The sequence below is a fragment of the Mytilus trossulus genome, chromosome 2 (assembly GCF_036588685.1).
Source record: "Mytilus trossulus isolate FHL-02 chromosome 2, PNRI_Mtr1.1.1.hap1, whole genome shotgun sequence".
Classification (NCBI taxonomy): Eukaryota; Metazoa; Mollusca; class Bivalvia; order Mytilida; family Mytilidae; genus Mytilus; species Mytilus trossulus.
In genome coordinates, this window is record NC_086374.1 from 74,249,489 (window position 1) to 74,270,089 (window position 20,601).

Below are 20,601 nucleotides of genomic sequence, written 5' to 3' on the forward strand. Positions count from 1 at the left end.
TCAGAATAAAATGGTCCGATAATAGCATTTTAGGATTAATTGAAATCGTTTATTACCATAGTATCTGGTTTTTCCAGTATTGATGTAGCCTTTTATAGCCGACTGTATGGTATTCTCATTGTTGAAGGCCGTAGATTGCCTATTCTTGCTTACATTGTCTTTATTTGAACTTTGCTTTGGTGGATAGTTGTCTCATTGGCAATCATACGGTTTATTACTACATCTCCTTCTTGTATTTACCTGAATAATCCAGTCTTAATATACCACTGACCAACGACTAGTTCATTAAACTCGAAATTAGGATAGATCGATAACGTTGAGGGAGGCTAAACTAGTCGGGATGCATTTTTATATAGTTTAATCTGTTCTCGAACGAAAGTCCACGTCAGTAAACAAAATAGAACTGGGATCCTGTACACATGCAGTTTTTGTTTTGTTTTCTTTTAGACGCATTTGCTGTAATTAATTGATTAAACTTTCTTAGGTTTATATTTCAAATGGAGGTGCTCCTACTTACTGGAGGCTTATACACCGAAGAAGAAACCGAGCGCCATCTGTCGTCATAATGATCGTTAGCATAATACACAGATGACATTTCACACATTGACACTTCACACATTGACATTTAACTAATCGACAAGTTACAAATCATCAATATACACATTGACAATCTACAAATCGGAAAGTTACAAAACATCAATATACAAATTGACAATTTACGAATCGACAACTGTTACAAAACATCAATATACAAATTGGCAATTTACGAATTGACAAGTTACTAAACATCCATATAGAATTTACAAATAGGCAAACATCAACATACAAATTGACAATTTGCAAATCGACATTTAACGAATTGACAAGTTACAAAACATCAATATACAAATTGACAATTTACGAATCGACAAATCGGCAAACATCAATATACAAATTGACAATTTGCAAATCGACATTTAACGAATTGACAAGTTACAAAACATCAAAATTGGCAAATCACACAGTTACAAGTTACAAATTGACAAGTTACAAAGTAAGAATTTTGACCCCGATGGCTTTCCATAAATTACATCTAGGGTAAAATTAAATACAAGTATAGAACTATGAATGTATTTATCAATCAATCAAAAAGGTAGGAGATTTAGAAAAAAATATTCGGCAGGATATAAGATCACAGACTCCGTACACAATTTTGCTAGTCTTATGATCTCTATGGCTGTCTTATGCCGTAAAGGAAGATTACTCCGGTTGTTATAAAAACCGGCGTACTGAATATGGACAAAGCAAAACCACCATAATGGCGACGACTATAGACAGAAAAATAATTATTTATTTTTGTCTTTCTCTTTGCATTTAAACTGTGGGAAAGAGATATCTTAATGTCATAATGTCATTCAGGAATAATCAAATGTTCCAAAGACCGAACCAGGTTAATGTTTGCCTGTATTAATTGTTTTTATATGCTTTGTCGCTGAATGAGCATGAACTATTTACACAGGCACTTGTTTCTATCCATAGAAAGGTCGACTATCCATATAAATAGACTATAACAAGTGCCTGTGACTATTTACCACTGAACTTCACCGTCTGAACGTTAAGAAACTCCAACTGTCAATATTGACTGCTCCTGAAATGCAAATACCATACCCAGTCTTCACACTGAGTGGCAGCCCAGGCTAGTAAAATTGCTCTCGGGCCTGTAAAAATCATATCTACAGGCCAACAGAATCTAACTAAAACTTTTCAAAAATTGAGCTTTTGGCCTGTAGATTTAAAAGTTCACCGTGAAGACTGATGCCATATACTAATAACAGTGTTGAAGATTGTATATGAATTGTAGATATACTCAGTTATCAATATTTACAATCTATACTTCAAATCGGGTTGGGAATTAAAAAAACTCTGGCAAAATGAAAATGAGTGCATGGAGAGTATCAGGTTAATTTGCACCCATTACATTTTCTCACCCTACACGTTCACACCTTGCACATTTGCACCCAAAGTCCGTTCGCACCCTACACGTTCCCACCCAATTTTAAACCAAATTTTATAAATAGTTGAATAATTAGAAAAACATGATTGTTGTTTAATTGCTTTGATCAGTGGTGATGTAAATACTGCATGTATTAAGCTTGGTATGATTTAAAAATTGAAAATTTTAAATAAAAGACACAAAAGATAATTATTTTTACTGTGACAGCTAAATGCTTGAAAAAAAACGTCAGAATCTCGCTAATTATTTTGAATTCTGATCTGACGTGCTTCTTTCATTTTGTGAACAACACAGTGATAAAATTCTCAAATTCATGTATCTATACTAAGCGCAGACTCATATATACACATAATAATGGCTGTTACAAAATACTTCCACGTAAATCTACATGTATTGGAACCTATTTGCAGACCCTTTGCCAATTTTATTGTTTTAAAAAGTGCAATTAAAAAAAGACAAAATAACTGTTTTTCTTTTTCGGATGCATAATAAAAAGAAGTAATGCACAAGAGCTTGGAGATATCAACAAAATGAAAATAAAATAAAATTCTGCAAATGTCTATTATTTTTTTTGGCGCATTTAAGTCATTTTTAAAACATGACGTCATGCAAATGAAAACGCTCATGTTGAAAGTTTTCTGTTACGTGAACCATTGAAATTAGTATGATATTGTATTAAAAATGATTTTTGAGGTAGGTTTTGTTTTACTTTCTAATCTTTTGCATTATTTGCATATTTACTAATTTCAGCAAGTCAACAGCATCTTAACTACGAAATGTCAACTTTGAATTTCACGGAAGCTCACAAGAAAATCTTGTAAATTAAAAATTGCAAATGTTGGGTTTGAGAATTAGAAGAATTAAACAGTTTTTTTTCTAGCGGTTATTCACGAAAAAACTCATGCAAGCTACGGATTTATAAAGATATGTGAGCTTTATCTAACAGGGAGTAAAAAAGATCAGTCACACACACACCCACCAAACCAACCCTCGCTTCAGTATTTTAATGACCGTATTTGTCCTATTAGAATTGAAATTATTCATGGAAGCCATAGCTTGTTGGAAATTTACACATGGCCTGGCCTCGTTAATGCTCAGGATAAAATTTGAATATCACGGCTCAGGCCATGTGCAAATTTCCAACAATCTATGGCTTCCATGAAATATTTCTTAAGCAAAGATATAAAGTTATAGCTATAAATACACTAACCAAAACATGATTAAGAGTTATTAAACCCAACAACAAAAAAACGTTGACAGAATCTCACTTTATTTAATAGAAACTGATTTTTTTTTTTTTAACAATACACAATCCACAACATGATTGAGATTTGTTCAACACACAAAAATCGTGGTCTCAATTTATTTTGAGACATTAAGATTTATTCAACATAAAAAACAACGTTGTCTCAATTTATTTTGAGGCAATGACAACAAATTATACTTAAAGGTTGCATTTCTGTAAATATTGACAGTGTAATTTCCCATAGGAACTCCTTTTACGGCTAAAACTGTATCACTTTTACTATGAAGTTTCGAAAAAAATCTCACCCTAGAATTGAAAGTTCATATATGCACCACATTTTTTTTCAAAGGTCAAAATATAGGGCTGTGTGGCATATTTTCAAAGTTTATTTTACCTGAACTTCTCAAAGTTTAAACTAACACTAATTTTCTTAACTACCCCTACCTGGAATTAAAGGTTACTACAGATTTCAATGTAAACAATATGCACATGTATATTTACTGGTAACATTCACAAGTTATGTCTCTGTGAGATGGAACACAGAGGATAACTGGGAACTAGTATGAAAACAAAATTATTTTTATGAATATTCAAGATCTCCCCAAAAGAGGTGTGTTTTGAGAAACAGCTGTATTTACAAAGTGCAACCTTAAGGAATACACTTGCCAAAACTTGATTACAAAGTCATTTACATGATTAAACATAAAACCAATAAAAAAAATTAGGCGGGAACGTGTAGAGTGCAAACGGACTTTGGGTGCAAACGTGTAGGGTGTGAACAAGACTGGGTGTGAATGTGACTGGGCGCGAACAGACCCAGATTCCTAAATGACGGACAGCTGTCCCTCATAAAATTTATATCTTATCATTATTTGTTCACTATAAACACACAAAAGTTCCTGTAAAATTTAACGTCACTATAGAAATTATCTGATGTCACAAAGGAAAAGGGATCCTTGTATGATGCCATTTGTTCAAAGTGCGCTGCTTCTTGGGTCAAGCAGCCTTAATATGCAAATAAAAGATGCTCTAATGCATGTACATGTTATCTTTAAATTTTTTTTATTATCAAAACAGCAGTATTACCTACATACTCGTGGCAAATATGAACAACAAGTCTCAGTTTGTGTTCAACACAAACATAATCTTAGTTTGCAGACAGCCATCATGCTCGATGTACGCCAGATTGTATTTTAGATATTCACAAATATTATTATGATTATATTATTACAATTACAATGCATATTCAAAAATCATACAATTCCTATGTACATACTATCCTAAATACACCAAAACCAAACTTCCTTTTAATGCATCCCTTCATAGACGGTCAGGGCCGGCCAGGAACAACTAGAGATTAAACGATATAATTGACCAAAAAGCTCTAGAAACCTGTGTCAGTAGATGCCAAGTGCGCTGACCTACACCTTAAACATGTGTGTATTGGCAAATTGAATGCATTAAAAATATCAACGTATATATCCATGTACATCACAAAATGAAAGTTGAGTGTTCACTCGTTGCACGACAGCTAGAAAGTGACCCTATGCTTTACTACCAGAAAGTATACCCATTGGTCACTATGTGTGACCCTATTATATATTCATACGACCTGTACCCGTCAATACAATATTTCCCCCCTATACTTAAACGAAACGCGGGAAAAAACACAATTATACCTCAATTTATTAAGAGTCTATCAAACTATATGTCAAACAAAAATTAAAATTGAGATGTGAAATGTAGAATGTGTCAAAGAAACCTGCATACATGTACAAAATGTATGTTAAATGGTGGACCTGAATTGAGGTATAATCCATGGTAATTCCTTACCTGATCAAGTTATAATTTGAAATAAATTTGGTTAGTTGCCGTAACTATCAGTAAACTCATGAATTTATGAAGAATTCTCAGCCACATGACAAATTCAACAAAGACCCCCTGTCACCATGGTCACAGTTTTGGCAAGGTTTGGCAATATTAGTTTCAATAACTTTTACAAAATCAAGATAAACACAGCAGTTTAATATGATTGATTGACTGATTCTATCCTTTAAATGGATGATTAGTGATTCTATTACAATTGAACCACCCAAGATGATAACTAAATTTGAATACTGTAATTTAACAATATATATATAGTTTTGACATTTTTAAAGATTTGATTTGATTTCAGTTTCAGGCATCAACACCTCAGGCCTTTAACCAACAACAGCAGCTTGGAAATGTCAGATTTACTACCAATACCTCCACAGCTAGGATGCAAAACATGTTCAACCCACTACAGACATCGGTACAAGCTGGAATGCCACCCTGGGGAGCAGGGGTAGCAGTGCAGGCAGGTCAACAAAACTTTCAGCCTCAGATTATCCAGGCAGGGTTACAGAATCCTGCAATGGCCAATATGACCAACCCTCAACAGAATGCTGCTAACATGATGGGACTGCTAGCTAACCAACAGTTACTGGCACAGGCAGCTGGCTTAGTAGCTACTCCTGGTCTAGGAGTAGGAATGCAGGTATGCCATATGATTTGATCCTTTTTCTGTTATTGATGACTTCAGTGCACACACAGTGAATCACTATAGGATCACTCTTGCTAAAACTGCAGGATTGCTGATAAAGGGTTTGATCACACAAAAACTAGAGAAATCCTCTTTCTTACCAATATGGAAAACATATGTTAACTCCTGAATAAGCAAAAAAAATAAATCCTAAAAGACATCCATTTTAGACAACTTATCATCATTCACTATCTATGCAATTGCGTTACTTTGTGAAGATTGTTAAATTAACTGTATGGTTTGTGTACTGACATAAATTTTGTTTTGAATTAAGATTTAAATATTTGCAGGTGCCCTTTACTGGGCAGGGGATACTTGGTGCCGGACCAATGAGAGGACAGCTACCTCAAGTATTTCAAAATGTAGGGCAAACTGGCTTAGGTAATAGTGGACAATATTCACCGAAATCAAATATGAACCAACGTAATTCTAAATCTTCCAATCAAAATCGTGGTCGTCAATCAAATGATAGAAGTTCAGGGAATAAGGATCAAAGGTCATTTGATCGATCAAGAAGTGATAACAGAGGAAGCCGTGATCAGAGTAAAGACAGAAAAAATAGGGAGGATAAAAAAGATCCACGAAGCGAAGACAGACGAGGTGATCAAAAATCAAACAGAGGAGATGATCAAAGGAATTTTGACCAGAGAGACAGTAAAAATATTGACAGACGAAGAGATGGAAGTCGAGACAATAGGAAATATGACCTACCAGATGATAGGAGGAGTAATTTCAGAGAGGATAGAAAAAATCGTAATGACAGGAACATTGATAGACTTGATGACAGACGAGATGTTAGAAAAGATGATAAAAATTTCCTCAGAAAAGATGAGAGCAAAAGGGATGATAAAAGGTAAATTATATATATACTTTCATGGGAAATCAATGAATATGAGCAAATGACACAGGCAGTCTAAACCAGATCACAGGAAGGAAGAATGATTTTATTGGTAGAACACATTCACACATGATTTTTAAATGTGTGTTTTACCAAGAAAATCAATCTTCGTGACATGGTGAATTAATTAGTGGATTAAATTTCACAAATCTGTTATTACAGGTAGTAGTCAATATAGCAAGTTGAATTTGTTTTATTTATGAAGGATTTAGTGCACATTGATCAGAAACATTGTCCCAAAGGGAAATAAACCTTAATTTGAAAAGAAAATCCAAAATATCAACCAGACATTGAATAATATAGAAAGAATTACATTTTATTCTTTAAAAATATATTTTGACATTTTATTTACAGTGGAGATAAAAGAAAACCATTCAGAGACAGAAAAGACATAGATAGAAGAAGTGCAAAGGGAGATAATAGAAATAAAGGGGAATGTGATAGGTCAAAGGGAGATAACGATAGATCAAGAGATTTTGGTAGGAGAAGTAACCAAGGCAGTAGATCTCGTAGAGATGACGACCTATCAGACAATGCTTCCAGGTTTGATTTATAACACACAACAGAAAAAATCTTATTCACAATTCCTTTATTTTTCATTTTGAGTCCACAATGATTTTGGAAGCAGAAACTTGCCTTGTCACAAAATTGCCATTTTTATAATACTAAACAGATGACATTCAGATTGTATGTGATTTTTTTTTCTTCTAATTATCCAAAATCGTCTAAAAGCATTAAAAATTTGTTAATGACTTGTGCTTCTGAAATATATTTCAACTAGTGAAATCCTTTTCAAGAGAGTGGAATTCCTTGGTACTCTTTATATGTATACTTGTAAATAGAACAGACTTTAAATTTATGAATAACTTAATTAGATACATAAATATAGGTTAGAGATTGTAGGCCAATTTTGATTTAAAAATAAATAAATTTATCTATAAAAAAATGATATTATTATAATAGTAAAACTAGTATATTTAAGGATATAGGTAGTTTGAGTATAAGAAAACCATTATCAATAGATGATTAAGGAGAAATAATTTGACTTTATTTTATAGTCCAGACAAGAAAAGAACCACGAGGACAAAAGACGGCACAAAAGCATCAACCTCTTCAAAGAAATCGAAGCCTGAAGACCAGGATAGTTATTCTGAGGTTGAGGATACAATAGAGGATGTGATAGAAGAAGAGATACCAGCTTGGTTGAGGTGTTCTCCATCAGATCTGTACTTTACCAGGGACAATAAAGTAGGTTCTAATCAGGCTTTTTGTTCTATCAACATGATCTAGATGAAAACCATTAGAGATTTTATTATACCCTTTCACAGAGTGGTGGTATATTAGAATATACACAATATAACCGATAACAAACCTTGGTACATATGTATAAAAAAGATAGGTGTTAGCCCTTAATGATTTTAATTGTTTTACACTCACAGAGTTGGTGTTATACATAAAGAACACACAATATCTAATTCTTGGTACAGACTTTGTAGGATTAGGTAGAACATTTTGGTATTATTCAGAGAAAAAGACAGAGGCAAACAAACAATCAATAAATCAGAGATAATACACATAATATGATACAGGGTTCTCTGTGGAAACTTAGTATGGTGAGTCCCAAGTCAATATTTAAAAAATTGGGCTAGTTACCTTTAAATTGATCCTACAAGTAAAAAAGTGAAAATTCAGGACAAATTTCAGTGTTTTAGCAAGAACCTGGATGTAGACAGAATGCTGATACTACATCCAGTCCCCCACATTCCTGATGTGAAGTGTTTAGTCTCAGAAAGAGTATGCTATCCTTTTGATAACAGAATGAAAGGATAATGGAAACTTGTTAATAGCTTTGATATTCTTTTTATTGGTTGAATGGACATAAAATATACAGTGAAACCTGACTAAACCAAACCCTGCATAAATTGAAAACCTGTATAAACCAACATGTTCTTAAAAGCACTATCATATCAAATTGTATGCGCTGTGAACCTAATAAAACCCAACATCGGCCAAAACAAAACAAAATCTCGACTCAGGTGACCTCTAAAATAAAATGTGTGATAAGATCTGATCATTATTTGAAATGTATTGTTTTAACTTAGGTTTCAGAATTGATGGTTATAAGCCATTATTGTTCATAAACTGTTGTTTGTTACTTATGAGTGATTTTTTGGTTACTGAGGGTCAGGCATCATGTTAGCCAAATTTAACTACATTTTGTACTCAAATTCAAATGACTTATAATCATCTAATAAATTCCCCTTATTTGAGATTAGGTACAAATAATCATATAATTTGCCATAACTTTTTGCCTTATAAATAACAAAAGCAGAACAATGATCCATCAAATTAAAACAAGCAGGATTTTAAAAATACATTGATTTAGTTTACTGCCATTTCGAAAACCAGAAAAAAAAACCTACTTCTATGTTAATCCAGAGTCATATGAAATTTATTCTCATCTTAAACTTCAGGTTTATTGTTTTTGTCTGGAAATTGAAAGTTATACAGCTGATATAAATTTGTTTATGTAATGAATTCTGGAATGAATTTTAAGGTTTTAAAAATGTACCCTAACTTTCAAGTTCTTGGATTACTGAAATTGCTCGAAAAAGTTCTGGACTCTTATTACAGGTGGTGGGGAATTATATTCTGGTCAAACTGGCCAACTTTTCTATCAATAAACTGGCCACAATATAAAATTTACTAACCTTGAGCATGGTGTATATTAACAAAATTTACTGGCACAACTTATGGACAAGTTACTATCAGGTCTGAATAGCTTCTCATAAGAATATGTTCCAAGGCCCAATAATTTATTTGGATCTCTGACAATCATTAACTTTCCTTGTTTTAAGTCCATGAAATGCATGATGGTGGCTTTGGTATGCTTTAAATAATGTGATTATAGATTCCCATGTAATCACCAGTAGTATAAACTTTAATTAGGTAGATGTTTATCAGCTAGACAAGATTAGTATGTAAGTATCAGGCCTGTAAACAATCTCACTGAATTAATAGAGCATATTTCATGAAGCATTGCTGGTCTTACTTATTGTTTTAGATGATAAAAGACACAACTTTAATTTATGCCTGCCTTGGTGGACGAGATTTACATGTTGGTCTGGATTGTGATGAATTTCATCTGGTACCAGGAGCAATTGTATCCCAGCTTACAGTAGAGGCTGCCCAGAGAGCAGTACAGATTCCAGGTCACAAGACTGTGTATTTCATAGCAGGTATACCTGATCTCCTGACAACACTTACATCACCTGGATATGAAGAAACCATCTTCGAAGACCAGAATCTCTTTGATACATTTTATGGGCAGATGCGACAGACAGAACTGGCCTTGAAACTTCATAATTGTCATGTAGTGTTTAGCACCATATCATCCATGAGTCTAAGAGAATATAACAAGAACAACAAGAAGATGGGAAAGACTTACACGCTGAGATTTGAGAAAGATTATCCTGAAATGCAGGAGAATCTCCATCGATTACTGAAGCAGATTAACAGTACCATTACTGCTATTAATACAAGACAGAAGTTATTAACTCCTTTTATACATTCTCATGTCAATAAGTGGTCTACAGAGAAAAACAAAACTGTATACCGTCTTAACAAGCTTTTGGATGGACTGAATCCATGTGGCACTATAGTGGATGGGTGGCGGATCACAATTAACAAGACAATCTTAAAGAATAAAATCATGATGTCCAAGCCAGATTTTAATTGGAAAACCTAGGTACTGTCCTCGAAACTCTTTGTTATTTTAATCAAGTACCTGTTAGTTTGAATGTTCGTAACTGCATTTGTTGTTATAGATGATGTTTTTGAGTTAGAAAGTATCAACAATGTGATAAAATGACAGCAAACATATCTTCAGCATATCAAACATGAAGAAGGATGTTGTTGGACTATAAATGAATGGTGGATGATAATGTGATAAATGGTGTGTGGAACTACATGAAGAGGCTGAACTTTCAGAAGCTTAGTGGGTTTATAGCTGATTAGAAACAGTATATTTATAGATCATGAGGCACTATAAAATGTTTAAGGGATACCAGTATTCTTGCAGCAATAGTAACAATTAACCTAGCACAATGTATATAAGTGTATAAACCCAGTATATAGATTTCAAATGGTTTTCCATGATTTTTTTTTAAAGAAGATGAAGTAAAGCAGATACTAACTATAGAAGAGAGCTATCATTTTGGTTAAGTGACTTGGAAATTTTAAAAGAGATTATGCAGGATGTGATCAGCTATAATGATTGAAAGATTTTCCCACCAAGGCATAAACACAGTATTATATGAGAAGATTACATCACACGCATGTTTAAAGTCGTTCAAATCATTATCATTGTACATCTTTTTCATTAATTATTACTACTTCATCCTTATCTTGCTGTTTGTGCTAAAATGTCAAAAGTAACATAGGAGCACTTCACTTCTTGAGCTATACGAGAGGGCATATTAGAGAATAGAAACTTTTACAAACTGGCTGAATGGTCTTTTCTTCATCTTGAGAATTGTACTTTATGATGCAATACAATAATATCTTAACAGTTAAAAAGAAGATTACCGAGAGTACAGGCAACTTCAAGTAGAACATGACATAGTTTAATTTATCAAGGCTGGCAAACTTAAAAGGATACTTACTTAAAAATTGAATTTGATTGGTTGAGCTGTATGATGTCTGTAATATCTGAATTGAAAATGGATAAAAAACTGGACAAGCAAAATCAATCATCAGAAGTCCAATGAAAGAGAGTCAAACTGACAAATCCAATAGAACATCACTTAAACAGTTGTTTCTAAATGGAGGAAAGAGATTTAACAGCTGAAAATACTTAAATACAAGATTACAGTCCTATTACATCTGAACTTTGAAAATTGACTTATATGATAAATTCTAACATTTAAAATCAAAGACATAAAGACAAGTTTGGATGAAGAGTTGTCGCATTAGCACTCATACCACATCTTCTTATATCTATCTAACGACATGAATATATACACCATGCCTTGAATTTAAAGATTTCTTAATAACAGAGAGAAGGAAAGTTTGATGCAACTGATCAATATTGTTACTGTTTGTCACAGTTTGCACATTGGAGAATCTTAAATATGGAATATCAATATAAAATGATTAACTCTTTCATAAATTGACAATATACCTGATTGCCAAATTACACAGCATTTCCAAATATTACAGGATAAAGCCTAAATTAAAGAAAGTCATAAAATAAAGTTTAGTATATGAATCGTTATCTGCATTTATAATCTACACAGGTTTTGGTTGTACATTTTCCTTCAAAGAATATATTAACCAGAGCAATGTAACATATGAACCAATTCATAATTTACTACAGAAAAGACTTAAACATATGTGGAATGAAAGAGGAAGTCAACTGGGAATGTTTTGTTTTACTCTTTGTTTGTTGTATCAAATGAGCTCCAACTTATCTGTAAATAAAGATGAGGAAAAAAATCTAGCTCGCAAAAAATGACCACCCTTGTTGGAATATAGGGGAGACGGAAAGAAATATGAATGGATAAGAGTGATAGGAAGAATCAATAGATAATCACAGTTTATTAATCAGGTTGTGTAATGACCATATGATGTAGTATGATAGATAATGTTGAACTGAATATTGGATGAAGTTTGGTATTGAAAAAAATAGCCGAAATCATAATAGCAGATTTTTAGAAGGGCAGAAGAGCTGTATGCCTTACAAGTTGAAAGTTTAGATTTGATTGAAGTATAAAACAAAGCAACTGGAAACAAGGTAAAAAGTTTTTGGATGCAATTCATAAATGTACAAACTTAAAGAATTTATCTGTGAATAATACTGATAGAGATATTTTCAGTCATAAGAAGAAAACACAGCCGAATTTAGAAATGAAAAATATTTTAACATTTAGTGACAAGAATTTTTTGACAGAGGAAGAATCAAAGAAGATTGAATTCACCAACATTTGGAACTATCTTTTATTACAAGTGCGATTATTTGAAAGAAAGAAAAAATGTCAACATCTAATTGAGGAGAAAATGACTACAATAAGAATGGTATCAAGATTTGACAAATTACGTGAAATATTTTCTACAAAGACTTTGATGTATGTGGAATTAAAGACAAGTTTAAAAGTTTTACTGGTAGAATTTCTCGAAGACATACACAGAATTACCACTAGATACTAAGAATTTAGAAACAACTTAACATTCAGATGAACTTAAATTATATCTCTTCATTGAGTATTTTGAAGCGTATTTTACAGGCTATAGCTTATATACAATCAACTGCCAACAAGATTTTTGTAGGAAGAATAGAATAAAGAAGTTGCTCACATAATGTAAGATAAAAAGAGAAAATGGATAGTTCTACAGCATCAACAGATTCATTTTTAAACTACAACTTTTATTGTGGACATGAAATATTTTCCCTCGTACTGAACAAGCAAATTTAAGGAACAATTTTATTCATTTCCGCCAATACTACAGCAGAAAAATATGACCAGGAGTGGAATCTATGCTTTAGTACTTACAATACTTCATCATGTTCATATCAAGACTTTTATATATTTACAAACTGTGTAAACTTTCTGTAAATAGTTCTTTTCTTTTTGTAAACTTTTATTCTCCTGTACATTTACCATTTAGTAACTTTTATACTTTTGAGCTCCTTTTTTTAATTTTATCCTTGTTGGGTTTTAAAATTATAATAGGTTCAGTTGTGTAAGATATATATTTTTGCTTATGATGTAAATTTTGAAGTTAGTTTTCACAAAAGATCTAAAATTGGCAGTTATACTGAAATGTGCATGACTTACAAACATTATTTCTAGTAAGATTTTTTTTATATCCATTGCTGGCTTTTTTCAACATAACTTTGACTGTATACGTATCTTGGCATTTATTTGATTTCTTGTTTTCATATTAATCATTTTTTGATGATGGAAGTAGTAGTGTTTTGAAACCCAAGCTTTAATGAAGAAAAGTGCTAATTGGTTGTTTTGGTCAGATGCAATAGTGTTTAACAATATATATATGATATCATTGTCACATCCCATTATAAATAAAACATATCTTTAGTCTTATTAATAGGTACATTTTTTAATGCCATGTAAGGGTTATAAGAAATATCAAGAATTTGTGACTTATTGTTTTAATTCTCGAATAGTTGATCCAGTAATGTATGGCATGCAGTCTTTTAAGTAAAATATCTGTTCATTACACAAATTTCTAAGTTACTAGTTATATACATGGTGAGAACTTGAGGCAGGGTAAATATTTCCAGCACAAAATATGGCAATGGAGCTGACAAAGAAATAGGAAAACACACTAATTGGAAGATGAAATGGTGTCACAAGGAAAGACATGGACACACAAATACCTACTTATAATCAAGTTTCACATGAGACTTAAATTGAAAGAATGGATACTGATTTACGGAGAAAGAATTTTCATGAAGGAAATTTTAAAATTATGTGAATAGGCCAATGGGATAAATATTGCATGAAAAACTCAAAGACAAGTGGACAAGAAAGGCCAAAATGTTTGACAGTAATAATGTATTTCTAGCAATTTCAAAAGGGAAAATGGTTTTCCAAGGATTCTGTCATGGGAAGTTTTGTTTTTTTAAAGGATGGAATGATTTGTTTAATGGAAATGAGGTTCCAATAAAAACTCAAGGGAGATATGCTTTTACAACATAAAAAATAGTCATCTCAGAAGGAAAAACATCAACATACATTTCCAATATTAAGAGCTGGAAAATTTAGAAACTCATGATTTTTAACCACTTTAACTGGCTGGTAAGCTCTCACACTGTCAATATGAAAATGTACTCATGCATGCATAGCTAATTGATATCTTTGATAGTTTTACAGATGTTCTTAGTTTTCATATTTATTTTTGCAGTGTTTAAATTCAGCTTTTTGTTGTTTAACCTTAAAGACATGAATAAGAGGATATAATAGATTGAAGATACCATAATGTGGAGGTCACTATACAAACAAAACAAAAGTTAGGGGTACAGACATTTAAAGAAAGAGAACTTAAAATAGCTGAGATGATACTAAGAGGGTCATTTAAAAAGTTTGAAGTCCAAGAACCATGGGCAATATAAAAATTTGAACACATAAACAACAGTTCTCAAAACACTACATAGAAAATTAAAGATTTAGCAGCAAATGCCCCTGAAATACATCAGGTGGATGGGCAAACTCTGGTACTAAGTATTCATTTCTATAAAGTTGCATTGCATGGTCAAAGATTATTTTCTTTGACCTATGTTGAGCATCTGAGTATTTGGTGAGGAATTGGTGTTCAGTTTATACTGAGTTAATGTCAGTTATTTTCAGGTTCTCTGGTCATTGTTATGGTTAGTACCAATGAAAAGCAGGTGTATTTTATCAAAAGCTGATTCATTTTTCTTATGTACCTTATTATAATGAAACAACCAACATTATATTTCATGCACATCCATAAACGGTTAAACACAACTAAATGTTTAGATGGATTTCTTGTCAATAATATTTCCAACACCAACATTTACAGTTTTAAGAAATTCATTACTCTTTATTCACTGATAACATGAGTTATAAGTATGTCTTGATGCCTAAATTCACTCTTCACTGATAACATGAGTTATAAGTATGTCTTGATGCCTAAATTCACTCTTAGCACCTTTTGTAACCACTGTTGATATTAGATTTACTAAGATATATGCATGTTAGTATAGATAGCTTGGGTCTAAGTCTCTGCCATTGTCTCTGTATAGTACACTTTCTCTTTAGTATCATGTACAATGTAACTTCAAATCAAGATTTCCTGAAACAGATACAAAAACTTCATGTGAAAAATTAAGAGTAAAGTTATCACAGCATTTAGAGGATTTTTTGTAAAGATACAGTCAGAATGCAGAACAATATAAGTAGCTGTGAAATTTAGAGATGTTTTGGTAAATATACATCCTAAATGATCATCTTGATGAGAACTTCAACACAGATCTTGTAAAGAAAAGATAGAAAAAACAAAGAAACAGAATAACGGAGAAGATTAAGGATTACTTTTTTCCTCATTCATGTAATGATTTTAGCATTACATTTTTGCTGACAGATCAACATTGTAGACATTTTTCTGTCCTAAGACAGAGTTGTAAAGTTAAAAGCAGCTTGGAATTTATTATTCTACTAATTGGTGTGTTAAAACAAAGGACTAACAACCATTGTTGGTAGGTATATCTTTGACATTGTTATTGCTGTTTTGTTGTACAGTTTTATATGTTGTACAATATCTTAAACTCACAAAATACTCCTTTCCTTCCTTTTCAATTCGTTTCTTTTTATTTTCATCCCCAATGTAACATATTTTGATAAATGGTTTATTGCCTAGGACAAGTATAGCATGTATAGGGGATATAGCTAAATGTATCTACTCCTTGGAAGCAAGCAATAGTGCAATTTATTTTACCCATGTAAAATTTAACATAGCTTTTCAGATAGAACAAATTTAAGTTTATAGATTAATAGAAAAAGAAATAAAGAAAAATTAATAATTTTGAACTTTATAAACTTTAAATAATTTAAAAAAAAAAATAAGCCAATTTATAACTCAGGATCAAATTCTATAGAAAATACTTTCAGATGTATAATTTATTAAACGGTTGGATAATAATCCTGAATGAAAAATAGCAGTTTGTTCAGTACAAAACCATGATTCCAAAAAAACAGAATGATATAGTTTGTACAATGAATTGACTAAATTATAATCTATTTTGCAACTTTGTTCTTGGATTATTTTTTGCTAAATTTGTTTATCAGTTATCTTATGAAGAACTTACAAATGGTGAAAACTTATAAATTTTAGCATGTTCTAAAGCCCTAACACCTTTTATAATGTTGTAGTGTCCAATTTTGAGACCCTGAATGATAGTTTCATTTGTTCCCAGCCAATTTTAGTTTCCCAAATCATTTAGACAACATATTCCCCCCCCCCCCAAAGTATACACATTCCATCAATTTCCAACAAGGAGGTATAATAACAGCCATTATTTGGCCCCTAGAACTGCAAAATTATTCAAGCATTTCAAATGATGTGAACTTACAAATAGATAAACAAGTTGCTTGCATCTTGAAACATTGATGCTGACAGGTAACTTCCAATGTAACTATGCAGTCATAAACATTTTGAACTTTGCTTTATTTACCCAAGATGGCTATTTTTATTTCAGACTGGATGTCTCCGTGCAACAAAGAGGATGAGAGATTTAGAAGATAGATTTGAGAATGAAGTAATATTAAGAGCAGAGAGAATAAGAGATTCACAACCTAAAGTCGATCTACCATCTAGGCCACCACCAAAACTACATATACATAAACAGTGTTGCAGCCATCAAGCAGGTATATTGTAATTCCAGACCCTAAGTTGATCAACCAATCAACAATACTCCCGTACATAAGTCCCAAAGTTGGTTTCCGTTCTCTAACTTTAGTTTGCCTCATTCAAATGTTACCAAACTTATACACAATGCATATTACCACAAAATACAGATCAAGTTCAAACTTTGGTGGTGTCACTTTAATTGTTTTAGAGTTATGTCCCTTTACAAATGGAAAAATTACTGAATCATTTTGTTTCCATTCTGGAACTCAAGTTAGCCTCAACCATGAAACTTATACACAATGTCTATTCCACAAAATACAGATGAAGTATGAATTTTGGTGGTGTCACTTAAACCGTTAAATTTAGAGTTATGCTCCTTTACAAATGAAAAAATTGCTATATTTTTTGTTTCCATTCTTTAACTTAAGTTTGCCTCAATCAAATATCATGAAACTTATACACAATACTTATGCCTCGTTCACACATACCTTTAATTTGATCTGAATTTGAATCGAATGAGAATCAAATTCGCTAATGGTGTTCACACTCTTCTTTTTTAATTCGAATTGATTCGAATTGGCTTATTCGAATTAACTAATTGGCCTAAGAAATATGTTTTTGTTAATCCTAATTAAAAGTTAACGTCGTTAGGACAGTAAAGCGAAATTGACGCGCATTCCAATTTCGAATTAGAATTGACCTTAAACGTTATTGATGTGTAAAAAAACATTAAATGTTTCAAATGCGTATTAAACTAATTCAAATTATTTAATAAGAATCAAATACAAATTACGTGTGAACTCAGCATTATTTCCACAAAACTCAAATCAAGTATGAATTTGGGTTGCACCACTTTTACTATTCTAGTGCTATGCCCCTTAACAAAAAGAAAAATTTCTGAATTTTTAGTTTCTTTTCTCTAATAGAAGTCTGCCTCAACCAAATGTTATGAAACTCATATACAATACTTATAACCACAAAACACAGATAAAGTACAAATTTTGTAAGTGTCACTTTCACCATTCTTCAGTTGGGCGTATGACATTTGCGCCGATTTTGAAAATTTTCATTCTTTCATTTGCGCCAATTTCATTTTTTCATTTGCGCCAATTTCATTTTTTCATTTGCGCCGATTTTATATTTGCCCTTGATTAGATTTACAGGTAGTTAATATTTGTACTTGACTGTACTGTACTATACCATTGATAAAATCTGGTTGTTCATTTATGTTTTGGTTAATTTTGATTCATATTGGTCTGGAACTTCGTTGTACATGATGCACATATTACACACTGGAACGAGCCAAGGAGTCAATTCTTTAATCAACGAGGGGCATACATATATAGGAAGGTTAGTGTCCTGAAACATAACAAAATATCTTTCAAATGTACCATAAATCGTGTAAAGCCAGAGTCACCACGGATTCTATTGTCAAAATACTGATCGAGCATAAACATGTGGCAGATGTCCGAAAGACAGAGGTTAAAGAACTACGGGTACTGTCAAGGAAAAAGTCTGGGGGTGTATCTTGTAAGCCTTCTTACATCTCCTCATAGTGAGCAGGGGACAACAGTTATATAAATGTTATGATTGACAATTCATTATATTTGTACAAATGGCTAATGGAAGAGGTCTAAAATGATAAATGAAAAATAACATGACTTGGATTAAGAGTTCTCTTATTTGCACTCATACCACATCTTCTTATATCTATTCACCTGTTATTTACCTGTAAAAAAAATCGGCGCAAATGAAATAAATAATCGGCGCAAATGAAAGAAAAAATCAGCGCAAATGAAATGCACATCGGCGAAAATGCAAAACGCCGCTTCAGTTATGTTCCTTTTTAATTTTTTTAATTAATGAAGCCATACAAAATTTGTAAATCATAACTGGTATCCTATTTACTATGATAGAGGACAGCTGTAGCAGCAGCTCAGACTCTAGTGATGAAGATGGTGATGATGATGAGGATGATGAATGGATAGAGGAACTAAACAAAAAGAAAAAACATCCATACAGACTGCATGAAGAGTTATGGTACAATGATCCAGGAGAGGTAAGCAAATTAACTATACAGACTCCATTAAGAGCTATGAAAAGGCTATTATTTGAACTTGGAATTATTTTTGATTATGGAATTTGCATGATTTCTTGTGTTTTAAAATTTTTAATAAATTCCATGTTTATTTCGTATTATAATCTTTTGAGCGTTTAATAACACTTTCCTTACAATGTATTTTGGTTAGATAGTGTTGTGTGCGGCACAGTGCATTCTATTGAAAATATACTATTTTTAGCTCACCTGGCCTAAAAGGCCATGTGAGCTTTTCTCATCACTTGGCGTCCGTCGTCGTCGTCGTCGTCTGTTGTCGTTAACAATTTTTCAAACATCTTCTCCTCTGAAACTACTGAATGGATTTGAATGAAACTTAGCATGATTGTTCCTTAGTATATCCTGCACAAAATTGCGCTTCGATTTTTGATCCGTCAAAAAACATGGCTGCCGTTACTTAAAATAGAACATAGGGGTCAAATGCAGTTTTTGGCTTATATCTCAAAAACGAAAGCATTTAGAGCAAATCTGACATGGGGTAAAAATGTTCATTAGGTCAAGATCTATCAGCCCTGAAATTTTCAGATGAATCAAACAAACCATTGTTGGGTTGCTGCCACTTAATTGGTAATTTTAAGGAAATTTTGCTGTTTTTGGTCATTATCTTGAAAATTATTATAGATAAAGTTAACTGTAAACAGCAAAAATGATCAGCAAAGTAAGATCTACAAATAAGTTAATATGACCAAAATTGTCAATTGACCCCTTAAGGGGTTATTGTCCTTTAATGACAATTTTTCACAATTTGTTCATCATATTTGCTAACTTTAAAAAATCTTCTCCTCTAAAACTACTCAACTAAATTCAACCAAACTTCAACTGAATGATCAGTAGGGTGTATAAAATAAAGTTTGTGCTTTATTTTCTATTTCGTCAAAAAACATGGCCGTCATGGCTAAAAATAGATCACAGGGTAAAATGCAGTTTTTGGCTTATATCTCAAAAACTCCAGCATTTAGAGCAAATAAGACAATATGTTAAAGTATTTATTAGCTCAAGGTCTACCTGTCCTGTAATTTTCAGACAAATTGGGTAACTGGTTTTTCAGGTATAATGCCCCTGAATTGATGATTTTAAAGAAATTTTGCAGTTTTTGATTATTATCTTGAATACTATTATAGATACAGATCAACTGAACATTTAAATAAATTGAAAAGCCAAAATAATCATTGATGAGAGATTTAATCAAAAAAATTAAGGTGAGTGATTCAGGCTCTTGAGAGCCTCTTTTTTTGTAATAGAAAGTGTTGTGCGCAGCACAGAACATTTCAGTACAGAATAAACATGCAATTTATTAAAAAATTCAATAACAAGAAATCAAGCAAATTCCATAGTTAAAAATAATTCCAAGTTCAAATAAAAGTCTGTTTATGGTACAATGATCCAGGAGAGG

The 20,601-nt window shown here is 32.1% G+C and overlaps 1 protein-coding gene across 1 annotated transcript in view; it reads left to right on the top strand.

Moving 5' to 3' along the window:
- Positions 1-1,282: 1,282 nt before the first annotated feature.
- Positions 1,283-20,601, top strand: part of LOC134708003 (ribonuclease 3-like) — a 98,870-nt gene continuing 79,551 nt past the window's right edge. The window contains exons 1-7 of the mRNA XM_063568220.1: positions 1,283-1,429; positions 5,416-5,757; positions 6,093-6,655; positions 7,055-7,243; positions 7,759-7,948; positions 16,941-17,109; positions 19,009-19,151. Of these exons, the coding sequence (XP_063424290.1) occupies positions 1,388-1,429; positions 5,416-5,757; positions 6,093-6,655; positions 7,055-7,243; positions 7,759-7,948; positions 16,941-17,109; positions 19,009-19,151 (1,638 nt within the window). The 5' untranslated portion in view covers positions 1,283-1,387. The remainder of the gene's footprint in view (positions 1,430-5,415; positions 5,758-6,092; positions 6,656-7,054; positions 7,244-7,758; positions 7,949-16,940; positions 17,110-19,008; positions 19,152-20,601) is intronic.